Raw genomic sequence first — 17,259 nt, 5'->3', positions numbered from 1 at the left:
TGACCTGAGAGAAGTCTCTTTATTACACCCGCACAGGGAAACCAGGCTCTCCTGCCCCCGGCCGCGGCTCCGCACAGGCCGCCCCGCAGGGCACCGCAGCCCGGAGCCTGGCCAGCCCCGTTCCCCTCCTGGGCAGTCAGGACAGCGGAGGGAGACATTGCAGCTCGCGGGGCTCCAGACACGCGGCCTCCCCGCCCCTCCAGCCGGCCCTGAGCCAGAGTCCAGATCGGGCGGAGGGAGAAAGCCAGGCCGGGGTCTCTAAAAGCCACTCCAGCCCGAGCCAAGACAATGGGCGGCAGAAGCGAAGCCTGCGGGCCCCGCCGCGGGGAAGGGCCCCCGCCCCGCTGCGTGTCTCCCCGGAGGCCAAGGCCGAGCCGGGGGCGGGGCGGGCGCGGAAGACCCGGAGGGGCAGACCCCAGAGGGAGACGCAGACGGGCGGCCCCGGAGGTGTCTGCCACGGACGAGCGGAGTCCAAGGTTCTCGGGGCCGACGCCAGAGTCCGGGCGCCCACAGTCCGTGCGCGCACAGACACGGACGCGCGCGGGCGCCGCCGGGCTCACCTCTCCTTGACGTGGTTCTGTGCGCCCGCTGCCCCGCCCGGCCCGTCCCCGCCGCCCCCGCCGCACAGCGCCTCCGTCAGGTCGTCCATGACCGCCGTCTCTTTGGGGTCGAGCAGGTTGAACTCGCGGGCGAAGAGGATGAAGTGCGCGTAGAGCGTGTTCAAGTGTCCGTGCAGCTCGAGCGCCAGCGTCTCCTTGAAGTGCGCCGAGTAGATATGCGCCAGCACATGGAACAGGTACTTGCAGATCTTCTTCACCAGGGCCTCGAAGGAGCTGGGGAACTCGCGGCCTGCGGGGCGGCCGGGTCACCACCCCGGCCCCGGATGGGGGTCTGTCTCCCTCCCCCCGCCGCAGGCCTCCCTGTGCGCCCGCCTGCAGCGCCCGAGTGACTGGGCGCCGAGCGGGGTCCCGACGGTGAGCGCTCTCCCCGCTGGGCCGGGCGCCTCTGGGACCAGGGGCCCGCGACCCGGCCGAAGCCGGCCCAGCGCCCAGGGCGCTCGGTGCCCTGGCCGCAGAGGAGGGGCCTGGGCGATGGTACCGCCCATGGGCCAGGTGCTGCCTTGGCGGCTCAGGGCGCAGAGCCTCGAGTGGGCGGGGTCGTGGGCGGGGCGGGGCGGGGCGGGGACACGCACCGTATTTCGTGGGGAACACGTCCTCGTCGGTCACCAGCTTCTGCACCGAGCTCATGACGAAGTCCACGTACTGGGGGGCCGTGCACTTCACCTTCTTGCCCCGCTCGTCGTACCAGTAGTACTGTCTGTGGGGACAGGCGAGCGGTGACGGGCGGCCAGGAAAGCTGGCCGTGCTCAGGCTTTGCTCTACACGGGACCTCCCCCTGCGTTAACGGTTAACGTTAACAGACAGCTTTCCCATCTTTCCCCGGAGGCCCTGCCTTGTCAGGATCCGGGTCTTCCCTGGTGGCTCAGATGGTAAAGAATTTGCCCTCAGTGCGGGAGATCTGGGTTCGATCCCAGGGTCGGGAAGATCCCCTGGAGAAGAGACTGGCACCCCACTTCTGTACTCTTGCCTGGAGAATCCCATGGACAGAGGAGCCTGGCGGACTACAGTCCACGGGCAGCAGAGAGTCAAACGTGACTGAGTGACCAACACAGTCACGCGCCCCACAGGCGGCTCCCTGCTGCCCCCAGTATGGGCCAAACCTGCGCCCTGGGCCGGGTGGGGTGAGGGGGCCCCTGTCCCTGGGTCCCTCACAGACTTCCCCAGCAGGTGGGGGTGGGTCAGGGCGCTGGGAGATGCGGACCCCAGCCCAGCCCTGAGACCAGGCATATCTCCTAGTTCACGTAACGCTGCTGTTCTGCTGTCCTCCAGACATGGGCCCTGCAGCCGCCATGTCCCACTCTCCCCTCCCGCCCCAGGTGGGCTCCAGTCTTCCCAGCAGGGGGCCCTGTGCCCGCAGGCGGGCTGGCCGAGGGCTGCACGGAGCCGCTGGCAGGGAGTGGGGAACTGCAGGCTGCCCGGGTCAGTGGGCGATGACCAGGGCACCCCTTCTTCGGCCTAGGCGCCAACCCTGCCCCATCAGACCTCTGCCAGCACCCCGCCCCCTTCCCGCTGTCTTTACTGGGCTTCAGAACTGACAGCTCTCCCCGACACCATTCCACTTATCGCAGGCCAGGACCCCAGGCTGGCCCTGAGCACTCTGCCCTGACTTCCTGAGCTCACTAAGCACCCCTGGGTGTCAGCCACAGGGCACCCCCCCTACTCCCAACACCTGGCCAGACCTGCTGTCAGGACAGCAGGCTCTCCATCTCTCCTGGCCAAAAGAAAAGACACAGCCCAGGGGACCTCAGAACAGCCCTGCTGCCCACACCTATTCCTCTAGCAGGAACCAGGGCTCCTCTCACCCCCTTTGCCTGTGAGTTCATCCGTGCCCCTGGGTGGGCAGGGGTCAGGCTGCAAGACGGGAACACAGCCCACAACAAATGGGCAGGCCACCAGGAAAAAGGCCGCCCCTCTGTGGACAAGGGAACACAGCCCTGACTGCCAATGGGTTCCAGGCCCCGGCCTCCCCACTGCAGAAGGCAGATGACACCTGCCAGCCACTTCCACCTCGGCGAGGCCTCCCTGCCACGGCTGCGCCCAGGCTGCCCCAGCACTGCGGGCCCCGCAGAGCCCAGCACCTGCACGCCCCCCAAGGCCCCGGAGCGAGCCAGACAAAGCCCTGAGAAGCTGGCTGAGCTCCCTGCGGGCCCCCAGGAAGCAAACACCCAGGAAGGATCCAGAGCCCTCCCCACCACAGGGTGGCCCTGCTGACCGTCTGTCCCCTGCCCGGGCCCCTGCCCCGCCTGAGGATGCGCTGAGAGGACAGATGATGCACCCCTCCCCTCACAGAGGCCCCTGGGGTCCCAGGGCCGGTGCAGGGAGGGAGGCAGCACCACCCCAGCGATTCCCCAGCCCTGCTTGGTGCTGATACCCCTGGCCACTAGTGCCAGAGTCAGAAAAACCACTGCAGCTCGAAACCAGGAGACCCTTCCATGAGGTCCAGACCCGGAGACACCAGCTCCTCAGGGGTCCTGCTGCTGCCCCGCCCCCGTGGCAGCAGGGACCCGCTGCTTTCAGCGTTCCTCTCCTCCGGTCTCATTTTATTTTTGCACTGTCTCACAGTAAAGCTGTCTGGCTTTGGCGTGCAGCCTGATGGGTTTTAACCCCAACAGAGGACACATGATGGGGCACAGCTCTCAGCCCGGCCCCTGGCCTGCTGGTCAGTCCCTGCACGCTAGCGATGCGTCCTCAGGAACTCGGGTGGTGTCTGGAGCCCGGCTCTGCCACCCGTCCTGCCTTTCTCGTCACTGAGATGGACTCCTGTGTGGATGCCCCAGTCCATCACGACGCCTGGGTGCCCTGAAGTTTGGGGCAACTATGGGTCAGGCTGCAAACCCTCCTGGCAGGTGTCTGCCTGAGCTCCAGTTCCCATTTCTCTCAGGTGGATGCTCGGAAGCAGGACAGCCGAGTCCACAGCAGGAACGCCGCCGAGATGTCCCAGCAACGGCCGCCCCACCGGCGCCCCCTCCCTCCGCGCCGGCACGTGGTGAGGAGGTCACAGACGCCCGCACAGCCAAGTCTGAATCCGTGTGCTCCACCTGCTGCTGGTGCTCCTCTGCCCGTGGGGGCACGGGGCACCCCCGTGACCGGTCTGCGTCCTCTGCCCAGTGATAATCCGACTCCTCACTGTGAGCCGTGAGGTCCTGACCCCTCCAGCCAACAGTCCTTCCAGGGATGTGGGGTCAGTCTGCAGTCTGTCCTTCCTTTCTCTCAAGTGTCTTTCTCAGAACAAAAGTTCTCAATTTTGATGAAGTCTACTTTACTGATTCTCCTTCATCAATGGACTGTATCTTGTGTCATGACCAAGAACTCTTCGCCTAATGCTACATCATGAAGGTTTCTCCTGTGCTTTCTTCTGAAAGTTTTATGGTTTGTATTGAGAGTTAACATTTACTTCGAGTCAACTCTGGCAGAAGGAGACATTTGGATGACTGGTTTTTCTAACAGCTTTAGTTGAAAAGACTATTCTTTCTCCACGGAATTCTTCTGCACCCCTGTCACACATCAAGGGGCCATGTTTGTGGGATGCATTTCTGGACTCTGCTCTGTTGCACTGACCTGTGTCTCCTCTTCACCACCACCACAGTGTTGGTCACCACAGTTTTATAGTAACTCTTAGCACAGCACTGTGGGACTCTACCGATTTGACTGTTTTTTCAAAATCACTGTAGCTATTCTAGGGGTTCTGCTACTCCATGTACATTCTATAATCAGCTTATTTACAGATAAAAACTCTGCTGGGAGTTTGACTGAAACTGCACTAAATACGTGTATGCTTCTGGTGTGCTGTCTCCCCGTCCAGGAACACAGCGCCTCCCCACTTGCGCTGGTCTTCGGCTCCATTCACCTGCATTTTATCGTTTCCTAAGTCTACGTCGAAGTACTTCACTGCTTTTGGAGCTACTGTACATGATGTGACTTCATCGATTTTGTGTTCCACTTGTACTGCTAGTACACAAACTATGATTGGTTTTTTGTGTGTTGAGCTTGCTAAATTTATTGGTTCAACTTTTTGCTCGAGTTCTTGGGCTTTTCTACATAGACGATCATGCTGTATGCAAATGCAGTTTTATTTTCTTCTCCAATTTAACTGACTTTTATCCCTTTTTCTTGCCTTACTGCATTACCTATCTTGGGTCAATTGTGATATTTTGTGCTTTCCAAGGAACTAGTTCATTTAATCTCAATTGTTAAATTTACATAAGCAGAGATTTTTCTGAAGCTTCCTTATTACCCTGTAATTTCTGCTGGCTTTATAGTTACTTCCTCTTTTATTCCTTATATTGATAATCTGTCTTGTCTCTTTTTACCTTTGTGAGTTTTACTAGAGGTTTCTCAATTTTACTTCTCTTTTCAAGGAACCGGCTTCTGGTTTCATTTGTTTTCAGAAATCCATGTCAGTGATTTCTGTTCCTATTTTATCATTTCTTTTCTTCTGCTCAATTTAGGGTTTTGTTTTTTGCTCTTTTTTTCTGGGATTCCCCAGTGGCTCAGTGGTAAAGAATCTGCAATGCAGGAAGACACAGGAGACGCAGGTTCATCTCTGGATCAGGAAGATCCCCTGGAAGGGCATGGCAACACCTCCAGGATTCTTGCTGGGAAAACCCACGGACAGAGCCCGGCAGGCTACAGCTGCAGAGAGCTGGACACGACAACACACACATGCACGCACTACACGCTTCTTTTTTTCCAGTTTCTTAATATGGAAGCTTAGGCTGAATTGAGATCTTTCTTCTTCCAAAATAAGCATTTAATCCTCTAAACGTTCCTCTAAACCTTGCTTTAGCTGCATCTCAAGTGCAGTTCAAATATGCTGCATTCTTATTTCCCTTTATAACGTTTTCTAATTTCCCTGGAGACTTCCTCTCTGACCCATGGAGTATTTGAAAGTGTGTTAATTTCTTGGGATGTCCCTGGCATTCTGGTGGTTAAGACTGTGTGTCCAATGTCAGGGACACATTCGATCTGCCTTGATCAGGGACCTAAGAGTTCACATGCCACACAGCATGGCAAGAGAAAAAAAGTATGCTGATTTCTAAACGTTTGGAGACTTTTCTGTTACCGATTTCAAACGTAACTATTGTGGTCGGATAACTTACTCCGCACCTCTGACTAGTTCGTAGTCTGTTTTGTGAGCCAGGACGGGACCTCCTGTGGTGAGTGCCCCAGAGCACCTGAAAGGAATGCGGACTGGCTACTAAGGGGCAAACGTCGCTCCGGTCCAGCTGGCTGACGGTGCTGTTTAGTCCCAGTTCGTGCCGGCTTTCTGCCCACTAGTCCACACACCACCAGGAGAGGAGTGCTCAATCTGCAACCACAGCATGTGTCCTTGCGGTTCTGCCCGTCTGCTTTGTGTGAAAGCTCTGCTATTTGGCACAGATGCATTCAAGGTCAGTACTTCTTGACTTGAAGTCTGCTTTGTCTGGTATGAGCGCAGCCACTTTAGTTTGCTTCTGACTTATGTTTTATTGGCATTTCTTTTTCCATTTTCAACCTGCCAATGTCATTGCATTTAAAGTGACTTTCTCATATTCCCTGCACAGCTGGTTCATTTAAAAAGCCCCAACTTACAGCCTCTGTCTCGTCACCAGCATGCTTACAGCACGACGTTAACTGCGATGACGGATCTGTCTGAATTTAAGTTCACAATCGTTTACTATTTGTTCCCTTTGCTTTTCACTCCTTATATTTCCTGCCTTGCTTGGCACTATTTCCTTTTAATTTATCTATTATGATTTATGTCCCTTATGCAACTTTTTTAGAGGTTGCTCAAAGGATTACACGGAGAAGGCAATGGCACCCCACTCCAGTACTCTTGCCTGGAAAATCCCATGGACGGAGGAGCCTGGTAGGCTGCAGTCCATTGGGGTCGCTAAGAGTCGGATACGACTGAGAGACTTCACTTTCACTTTTCACTTTCATGCATTGGAGAAGGAAATGGCAACCCACTCCAGTGTTCTTGCCTGGAGAACCCCAGGGACGGGGGAGCCTGGTGGGCTGCTGTCTATGGGGTCACACAGAGTTGGACACGACTGAGTGACTTAGCAGCAGCAGCAGCAGCAAAGGATTACAAAGCACATCCTGACTTTTCCACCCGGTACCTGGCGCCCAGGACCTCTTCTACATCTGGAGTCAGAAAGCCGACCAGCACACAGGGCTCTCTGCCTGGCCCCAGGCGGCCACTGTCTCAGTGCTGCAGGCACACACTGGAGACATGTCGCAGCTGTGGCTTTTGCTCACCTACCAGACATGTCTCCAAGAGCTGAAGAGAAGAGGCAGTTATCACGTCTCCCCGTGTCCTCTGCCCTACGGCCCCACCTAGCACTGCTTCCTTCACTGCATGCCAAGTGAGCTCTCCAAGTCTCCCCTCACTGACAGCCGTCCCTACCTCACCTTCGTCCTTGAAGAGCAGTGTGTGGCTCCCGGGAGGCTGCTGTCTCCATTCAGCACCTTAGCCACGTTGTGGGGCCTCCCCCTGCCCCGGGTGGGTGAGGACGGCCACAGCCACCCCGCCACGGCCCTACAGGGGCGATGCTGCTGGCTCCGCTGGCTGTTACAGCGTGTTCTCTTCAGCAGTTTGATTATGTGCCTGTGGTGGATTCACTGGGTTTATCCTATTTCAAACTCACTGAAAGTGAAAGTGAAGTAGCTCAGTCATGTCCGACTCTTTGCAACCCCGTGGACTGTAGCCCACCAGGCTCCTCCCTCCATGGGATTCTCCAGGCAAGAATACTGGAGTGGGTTGCCACTTCCTTCTCCAGGGGATCTTCCCGACCCAGGGATCAAACCCTGGTCTCCCACATTGCAGGCAGACGCTTTAACCTCTGAGCCACCAGGGAAGCCCAAACTCATTAGGCTTCCTGAATCTGTAGGTTTGTGTCTTGGCCAAATTTGTAACTTTTCAGCTGTTAGGTCTTCAAATGTGTTGCGGGCACAGGCCTCCTTCTCTTCTCTTGGGACTCCAAACTCCCCTTTGGTTCCAGCCCTTCAGGCATCAGCAGGGTGGAAACAGTGTCCGGCCTGGGCTGCAGCCCCACTCTGGGCCCTGGGTGGACCTGAGGGCCCTGTGACAGACAGCACACGGCTCTGTGGACCTCTGATAAACCTCCCATTTCCTTTTAAACTAACTCATGTGAGTTTCCATTCCTTGGTCTTGAACGATTCCTAGAAAGGCATCTGCTCCTTGGAAGAGAAACTATGACAAACCTAGGCAGAGTATTAGCCTTGTCTGCCTCAATGAAACTATAAGCCATGCCGCGTAGCGCCACCAAGACAGACTGGTCGCGGTGGAGATTTCCGACAGAACGTGGTCCATCAGAGAAGGGACTGGCAGACCAGTTCAGGACTCTTGCCCTGAGAACTCCACGAACAGTACGAAAAGACAAAAAGATACAACACAGGAGGATGAACTCCCCAGTTGGTAGGTGCCCAATATGCTACTGGAGAACAGTGGAGAGAGAACTCCAGAAAGAATGAAAAGACGGAAAAAAAATGAAAACAACACCCAGTTGTGGATGTGACTGGTGATGGAAGTCAAGTCCGATGCTCTAAGAACAATATTGCATAGGAACCTGGAATGTTAGGTCCATGAATCAAGGTAATTTGGAAGTGGTCAAACAGGAGATGGCAACAGTGAATGTCGACATTTTAGGAATCAGTGAACTAAAATGGGCTGGAACGGGAGAATTTAATTCCGATGACCATTATTATATCTACTACTGTGGGCAAGAATCCCTCAGAAGACATGAAGTAGCCCTCATAGTCAACAAAAGGGCCCACAGTGAAGAGCTTGGGTGCAGTCTCAAAAACGACAGAATGATCTGTTTGCTTCAACATCACAGTAATCTGCCCCAACAAGCAATGGTGAAGAAGCTGAAGTTGAACAGTTCTATGAAGACGTACAAGACCTTCTAGAACTAACACCAAAAAAAGACGTCCTTTTCATCACAGGGGGACTGGAATGCAAAAATAGGAAGTCAAGAGATACCTGTAGTTAACAGGCAAATTTGGCCTTGGAGTACAGAATGAAGCAAGGCAAAGGCTAACAGAGTTTTGCCAAGAGAATGCACTGGTCATAGCAAACACCCTCTTCCAACAACACAAGAGACGAGTCGACACATGGACATCACCAAATGGTCAATACCAAAATCAGACCGATTTGCAGCCAAAGATAGAGAAACTCTATACAGTCAGCAAAAACAAGACTGGGAGCTGACTGCCTCAGATCATGAACTCCTCATTGCCAAACTCAGACTTAAACCGAAGAGAGCAGTGAACGCCACTGGACCATTCAGGTGCGACCTGAATTAACCCCACAATTATACAACGGGAGTGACAACTAGATTCAAAGGATTATATCTGATGGACAGAGTGCCTGAAGAACTATGGATGGAGGTTTGTGACAGGAGGCAGTGATCAAGACCATCCTCAAGAAGTTCCGTTCAGTTCCTCAGTCGTGTCCGAGTCTGCAACCCTGCGGACTGCAGCACGCCAGGCCTCCCTGTCCTTCACCAATTCCCAGCACTTGCTCAAACTCACGTCCATCGAGTGGGTGATGTCATCCAACCATCTCATCCTCTGTCATCCCCTCTTCCTCCTGGCTTCAGCCTCTCCCGGCATCAGGGTTTTTTCCAATGAGTCAGTTCTTTGCATTGGGTGGCCAAAGTGCTGGAGCTTTAGCTTCAGCATCAGTCCTTCCAATGAAAATTCAGGACTGATTTCCTTTAGGATGGACTGGCTGGATCTCCTTGCAGTCCAAGGGACTCTCAAGAGTCTTCTCCAACACCACAGTTCAAAAGCATCAATTCTTTGGCGCTCAGCTCGCTTTATGGTTCACCTCTCACATCCACACATGACCACTGGGAAAACCACAGCCTTGACTAGACGCACCTTTGTTGGCAAAGTAATGTCTCTGCTTTTCAATATGCTGTCTAGATTTGTCATAGCTTTTCTTTCAAGGAACAAGTGTCTTTTCATTTCATGGCTGCACTCACCATCTGTAGTGATTCTGGAGCCCAAGAAAATAGTCTGTCACTGTTTCCACTGTTTCCCCATCTATTTGCCATGAAGTGATGGGACTGGATGCCATGATCTTAGTTTTTTGAATGTTGAATTTTAAGCCAGCTTTTTCACTCTCCTCTTTCACGTTCATCAAGAGGCTCTTCAGATCCTCTTCCCTTTCTGCCATAAGGGTGGTATCGTCTGCATATCTGAGGTTATTTATATTTCTCCCTGTAATCATGATTCCAGCTTGTGCTTCATCCAGCCCGGCATTATGCATGACGTACTCTGCATATAAGTTAAATAAGCAGGGTGACAATATACAGCCTTAACATACTCCTTTCCCAATTATGAAACAGTCCGTTGTTCCATGTTCAGTTCTAACTGTTGCTTCTTGACCAGCATATAGATTTCTCAGGAGGCAGGTAGGGTGGTCTGGTATTCCCATTTCTTTCTGAATTTTCCACAGTTTGTTGTGATCCACACAGTCAAAGTCTTTGGCGTAGTCAATAAAGCAGAAGTAGATGTTTCTCTGGAACTCTCTTGCTTTTTCTATGATCCCCAAGAAAAAGAAACACAAAAAGGCAAAATACTTATCTGAGGAGGCCTTACAAATAGCTGAGAAAAGAAGAGAAGTGAAAGGCAAAGGAGAAAAGGAAAGATACATCTGGAGTTCCAAAGAATAGCAAGGAGAGATAAGAAAGCCTTCTTCGCTGATCAATGCAAATAAATAGAGGAAAACAATACAATGGGAAAGACTAGAGATCTCTTCAAGAAAATCAGAGATACCAAGGGAACATTTCATGCAAAGATGGGCTCGATAAAGGACAGAAATGGTATGGACCCAATAGAAGCAAAAGATATTAAGAAGAGGTGGCAAAAATACACAGAAGAACCATATAAAAGAGATCTTCATGACCCAGATAACCACGATGGTGTGATCACTCACCTAGAGCCAGACATCCTGGAATGCAAAGTCAAGTGGGCCTTAGGAAGCATCACTACAAACAAAGCTAGTTGAGGTAGTGGAATTCCAGCTGAACTATTTCAAGTCCTTAAAAATGATGCTTTTAAAGTGCTGCACTCAATATGCCAGCAAATTTGGAAACTCAGCAGTGGCCACAGGACTGGAAAAGGTCAGTTTTCATTCCAATCCCAAAGAAAGGCAATGCCAAAGAATGCTCAAACTACCGCAGAATTGCACTGAGCTCACACGCTAGCAAAGTACTGCTCAAAATTCTGCAAGCCAGGCTTCAACAGTACATGAACCGAGAACTTCCACATGTTCAAACTGGATTTAGAAATGGCAGAAGAACTGGAGATCAAACTGCCAACATCCACTGAATCACTGAAAAAGCAAGAGAGTTTCGGAAAAACATCTACTTCTGTTTTATTGACTACACCAAAGCCTTTGACTGTGTGCATCACAGCAAACTGCAGAAAATTCTGAAAGAGATGGGGATAACAGACCACCTGACCTGCCTCTTGAGAAATCTGTACGCAGGCCAAGAAGCAACAGTTAGAACTGGACATGGAACAATGGACTGGTTCAAAACTGGGTGGGAAAGGAGTATGTCAAGGCTGTATATTGTCACCCTGCTTATTTAACTTATATGCAGAGTACATCATGCAAAATGCCAGGCTGGATGAAGCAGAAGCTGGAATCACGATTGCAGGGAGAAATATCAATAACTTCAGATATGCAGACGATACCACCCTTATGGCAGAAAGTGAAGAAGAACTAAAGAGCCTCTTGATGAAGCTGAAAGAGGAGAGTGAAAAACCTGGCTTAAAACTCAACATTCAAAAGCTATTTTCTTGGGCTCCAAAATCACTGCAGATGGTGACTGCAGCCATGAAATGAAAAGACGCTTGCTCCTTGAAAGAAAAGCTATGACAAATCTAGACAGCATATTGAAAAGCAGAGACATTACTTTGCCAACAAAGGTCCATCTAGTCAAAGCTGTGGTTTTTCCAGTAGTCATGTATGGACGTGAGAGGTGAACCATAAAGAAAGCTGAGCACCAAAGAATTTATGCTTTTGAACTGTGGTGTTAGAAAAGACTCTTGAGAGTCCTTTGGACTGCAAGGAGATCCAACTAGTCCATCCTAAAGGAAATCAGTCCTGAATATTCATTGGAAGGACTGATGCTGAAGCTCCAATACTGTGACCACCTGATGCGAAGAGCTGACTCACTGGAAAAGATGCTGATGCTGGGAAAGATTGAAGGCTGGAGGAGAAGGGGACGACAGAAGATGAGATAGTTGGATGGCATCATTGACTCAATGGACATGAGTCTGAGCAAGCTCCAGGAGATGGTGAAGGACAGGGGAGCCTGGTGTGCTGCAGTCCATGGGGTCACAAAGAGTCGTGCATTACTGAATGAAGGAACAACAATAACCATTGATATAAACCTACAAAAGCCCTATAAAGCAGGTTACAGGTAGGAAGACTAAACAGAATTCTGAAGATCTCCAGATCTCCAAGTTTGATGTGGCAGAGCCAACATCTAGACAGAGGTCAGCCGGACACCAAATCCTGTGCCCCTTCAAGGAGCCTCTTCTCAAGCACTCTGGTGCCTGAAGGGTGCCTGGTGGTGCATCAGGAGGGCCCTGGCGTCCGCATCCGCCAGCCCGCAGGCCCCCTCTGACACTGCCTGGCCAGGCACCTGCTGCGAGGGTGCCGTAGGCAGGGCGATGCCACACTGCCCTTGCCTCCTTCTGGCTGCCCGGCCACGTCTGCTCTAGAGGACACCGCCTCACACCGAGGAACCCGGGCTCACTTCGCGCATGCGCCCAGCACTGCCACACCCTCTGCGGGCCAGGCCGGGCTGTGGCTCTCTGGGGACACAGTGACACCCGAGTATGCCATCCGCAGCTCTCGCCGGGTGAGTAAGGAGTGGAGAGCAGCCGTCTTCTGCACTCACGCCCTCTGTGGGGCTGAGCTTTCAGGGGTCTCAGCAAGAGCAGGGCCCCCTGTCCGGGTCTGAGCTGGGCTGCCCGCGGCAGCACAGCACGCCCACTAGTGGACGCTGGCTGCTCGCACACGCTCGTGTCAGCCCGGCACGCAGGCCTTGACCCTGACGGAGGCTGTCAGAGAGGAGCTTCCGCGCCTCCCCCTTGGCCCACGTGGCCTCTTGCCGCTTCCGTGGCTTCTGCCCCCCAGGCTGGGGGTGAGCCCAGGGCCACATGGTGGCTCTCCTACCCGTGCAGCTTCAAGAGCTGCTGCAGAGGCGGGGGTGTCCTGGAGTCCTCGGGGTGCCCATTTCCAGAAGACAGCAGCCCTGCCAGGCCTGCGGAAGGGCACTGCGCCGGTGGCGCCAAAGCATCCCAGCCCCGTGGGCCGGCAGCACCTCCTCATGCAGTGTGAGCTCCGAGTTGGCCCTTAGCCGGCGGGACCAGCACCAGGAAGTGTCTCTGGCTGCACACGCCCCGCGGTCTCAGGATGCACGGTGGGCATGTCCTGTGGAAACGTCTCTGCCCCAGGACACAGCCCGTCAGGGCCCGGCTGGCTCCCTGCACCTGTGCCCAGGGGGACCCATGCTGCCCGGGTTACCCCTCTGCTGGGCTCTGCTTCCTGTTTCCCCACCAGGTGGGGCCTCTGGAGACAGGGGAGCAGCCTTGGTGAGACTTCGACAAGGACACGTGGGCGGGCCGGGAGGGGCCGGGCGGGCGTGGCGGGACAAGGACACGTGGGGAGGGCCGGGCGGGAGCGGCGGGCACGCACTCACGTGTTGCACACGGCCATGGTCTGGCACGCTTCACCCGTGCAGAACTCCGAAATGGTGCTGTACTGCAGGTTCACGTGGTGAAAGAACGTCGTGGCTGCGAAGGGAAAGCGGAGCCTGAGGGCCACACCGGGGCCGCCTCGCCTCCAGGGTCCTGTGGGCCCAAGGGGACCAGAGCCTCTCCTCAGGCCCTGGGCGTGGCGGCTGGTGTTGACCAGACCAGAGACCACAGCCTCAGCACAGCACTGCCCTCAAGGGCGGGCAGCACGGGCCACGGTGCTGAGCTGGGCAGAGTGCCCCTGGCCACTGAGACCAAGTGCCCTCCACGAAGGCCTGGGCAGAAAACCTCACACCCCAGCTCTTGCCATCCCCAGCCGGTCGGGGACACCACTAACATGGCCGGCAGCACCAGCTCGCGGCCACAGAGACAACCGCTCCTCTGAGGAGAGCCAGCACAAGGCCCTGCGGGGGTGCTGCGTGAGCTGAGCGCCAAGCCTGGCTGGCAGGTGCAGGTGAGCCGCCCCCAGGCCACGGCCCTCCCCATCCTGGCCCTGCTGCCACGCTTGTGTCCCGCAGCCTCCCCCTGCCCTGGTGTCCCGCCCCCGGTGCGACCAGGACCCGCACCGAGTACCTGTCTCTGCAGGGACCCCAAGGCCCTGCGGGGTTGGCCATCCCGTGCCTCAGCTTCAATCAGCTTGTGCATGCAGATGCTGAGCACCAGCTCCGGGGGTCCCCGGGGAAACGAGAGCCCGTCCTGCCCCGCCCCACCCCCGCCCCCACGCACTGTTGCTGGCCAGCCACTCGTTGAGGTCGATCTCCCGGGGCAGCACCACCAGCTCCTTGAACCCGAAGTCCGTGATTCTGGACTTGGCGTACTCTGGCTCCAGGTACACCTTCTTCTCCTCGGCGGCGGGCTTCTTCCCGTTGGGCTTGGCTTTGGACTTCCTGCAAAGAGAAGAGAGGCAGGGGTCACGGCGGAGGCAGGCGTGGAGGCTGCAGGCCCGGCTCTGGGGGGCAGCTCAGGGGCTACGGCTCCTGGGGCCCTGGTGTGGGTGGAAGCCACCCTGCGCCTCTGCCCTCCCTGCCCTGTCAGGGCCCAAGCCTGGAACCCGAGGCAACAGGGGGCGTGCAGCCCACCCGAGGTCGGGAGAGTGGCCATACGAGCCAGCTCACCGCCCCCCAACGTGTGACACCACGGCCCCGCAGCCTCACAGGGTATCCTTCGACACAGGGGGCCAGCAGCCCGCCATGCTGAGGCCCTGCTCTGCGCCAGTGCCCCAGGCCGCCCCGAGGCCTGCTGTCCCCACAGCCCCCTGCCCGCACGCCTGCTAAGCGGCCCCACGCGGTTCCAGGCACAGACGTCGGCGCGAGCTGATGTCACAGAGATTTGACGATACGGCCACTTCTCACTAATGTTTTTCTTTCTTATCCGCTGAGAGTCTGCTGCCGTATAACAGGACACACGCCTCTGAAGTGTCCTCTGGACGCTGAGAACCAAGACCCAGCGCTCCTGGGACTGAGGGAGCCCCAGCCCCACCTCAGTGGGGACGGTGGTGGGCCCACAGCCGGCCTCCCCCCGGCCCGAGGCCCGAGACGGAGGGGTGGCACATCCTCCAGGGAGGAAACCGCCCGACGGAGCAGCCGGATCCGCGGCCGGGACGCCAGCCTGGGCCGGGTTAGACCCGAGTTCCCGTGTCTTCCGCAGGCTGGGGCAGAAGGAGCCAGTGTGTGCCGTGTCCAGAGCAGGGCCCCGGGGCCGACGTGGGGTCACACTGCTCCCACCCACGTTTCAAGGCTGGTCGGGCTCTCGAGGAGGGTGGGGGAGGTTCCTGAGAACAGACGCTCGTCTTCTTCCCCCACTCGAGTGCACCATCCCGACTCTGAGCAAATAAATGGCCGGTCCATCAGCCTGTCCTGAGTCCACCGACCAGAAAAGGCTGCCCTCAGCTGTGGACTCTTGAGGAAGGGCCATCTGGGATGGGGGCGGGGGCATCCGAGGGCGCAAATGCTCGCTAAGGCCCCCACCCGAGGGGCAGCCACAGGCCTGGGGGACGCAGCCTGGCTAGCGGGTGGGGCCGGTCTCAGACGGAGGGCCCGGGCGCCTGGGGGAGACACACCGTGGACCCTGCATGGGGCACCAACAAGACACTCTGCGTGCCCCCCGCTCCAGCCCCACCGAGGCACAGGGGCCAGGGGATCACACAGGATGGAAGGTCTGCAGCTCCCGACCTTGCCCTTTTCGTTCTTCTGTTTTGAAAAGTTGCTAGTGGTTTATTTAAGAGAAACAGGAAGGAAAAATGCTCCCTGAATGCCAGGGAAATGTTTTCCGCTCAGCTTCGCACAGCAGATCTTTGCCTTAAAAGGAACGTGTGCTCGGCCTCGGGTGGGGCACGGCAGTGGCCCGCGCTGGGCGGGGCCACGAGGTCCTGTGCTGGGCCCAGATGCAGACACAGCACACACAGGCACACGCGGGGCGCCTCAGGGGTCCTGGGGGTGCGGGTCACGGGGACACACACAGTCACACGCGGGGCGCCTCAGGAGTCCTGGGGGTGCGGGTCACGGGGACAAGTGTGGACATGGGCCTCTCGGGGCACAGAAGTGACCAAGCCCCAGAGGGGCTGCAGAGACCGGAGGGTGGAGCGCGTTCGGAGCCTGGGTCTGAGCCTGGAGCCACCACCGCCCGGGGGGAAGCCTGCACTTGCCTGGACGGTGCTGTGTCCACAGCCCCGGGCTCCCGGGCTCAGCCCGCAGAGTGCACCTCCCACCCCGAGTGGCCCTCTGCTCTGCCCATCCCTGAGTGTCTGCCCCCAGGCGACTGTCCACTGTGTGCCCGGCCCCGCTGGCCCGACCCCCTCGCCTCTGCTCCAGGTGGCACACCTGGCTGGGGCCAGCCACCCCAAGGTGGTGGCGGGGGGTGGAAGGTGCCGCCATCAGCCGCGAAGGCTGGGGTGAGGGGGGCCCCGGCCAGAAGCCCCCGATGGCCCCGCCCACGTGCCCTGAGCTCCACGCAGCAGCCTCCCCCTGCGGGTTTTCACAAGGGCGGCTGGGCCGAGGGGCAGAGGAAGTGGGTGTCATGGAGGGGTGTCGAGGGGCCTTGTGCAGGCCTGCCCGGGGTCTCCTCCTGCCCAGGGTGTGGTGTCCCTGTGCCCACACGTCCCTTCCAGGGAGATGGTCGGCCCCTCCAGCTGGGGGTGTCCTCCGTCTCTGGTTCCTGGGGGAACACGCCCCCCAGAGGACCTGGGCTTGTGCTCCATGAGATGGGCCTTGGGGGCCCTGGGCTATGGTCTGCGTGGTCAGAGGCCTCGCCTCCCCATTCCCTCACTCCGCCATCAGCACCTGCCCTCCCAAAGCCAGCCGGCAGAAGCACCCTGGGCCCCAGGCTCCAGCACTGCAGGGAAGCAGGCCCGGCCTTCTCTGTACCCATGCCCCGCGCACACCCGCGCCCTGCACACACACCACCGTGAGGACAGCTGCTGGCCAGAAGGCGCAGGACTGAGGGCCGGGCCTGCCTGGGGCGGGGCTGGGGGCTGGCAGGGCCGGCCACACCCAGGCGCCTCCGCCCCGTGCAGTCCGTTCTGTGAGAGGAAGGCCTGGAGCCGGGAGGCCGAGCCCTCAGGCACAGGCTTCCAGCAACACGCGGTGACCCTGGAGCCGGGCTCGGTTCTCTCCGTCGGCTCAGGCACTGGACGCCCCTCCAGCTGAGGCCCCCAGGTGCCGAGCGCCGCCGCCGCCAGCTCCGTTCATCAACTCCTGCCAAAGGCACCGTGGTCAGCTCGGCCCCAGGCAAGGCCACCCCAGGGGCCACCACAAGGACACCTGTGGCAAGGTCCTGATGTCCAGGAGCGGCAGGCAGTTCAGGTGTTACCACAAACCACCCCTCCAGGCGTCAGTGCTGGGCGAGAGGCCGGGGC

At 57.1% G+C, this 17,259-nt stretch overlaps 1 protein-coding gene across 2 annotated transcripts in view; it reads right to left on the bottom strand.

Moving 5' to 3' along the window:
* MOB2 (MOB kinase activator 2) overlaps window positions 1-17,259 on the bottom strand; it is a 52,695-nt gene continuing 35,436 nt past the window's right edge. For both annotated transcript variants that reach the window (NM_001099732.1, XM_005227375.5), the window contains 4 exon segments: window positions 1-849; window positions 1,193-1,317; window positions 13,352-13,445; window positions 14,133-14,293. In NM_001099732.1, coding sequence (NP_001093202.1) covers window positions 557-849; window positions 1,193-1,317; window positions 13,352-13,445; window positions 14,133-14,293 — 673 coding nt within the window. In that variant the 3' untranslated portion in view covers window positions 1-556.

This window comes from Bos taurus, chromosome 29, assembly GCF_002263795.3.
Source record: "Bos taurus isolate L1 Dominette 01449 registration number 42190680 breed Hereford chromosome 29, ARS-UCD2.0, whole genome shotgun sequence".
Lineage (NCBI taxonomy): Eukaryota > Metazoa > Chordata > Mammalia > Artiodactyla > Bovidae > Bos > Bos taurus.
Note: the sequence above shows the minus strand (reverse complement) of the source record. Positions and strands in the feature narration are given on the sequence as shown.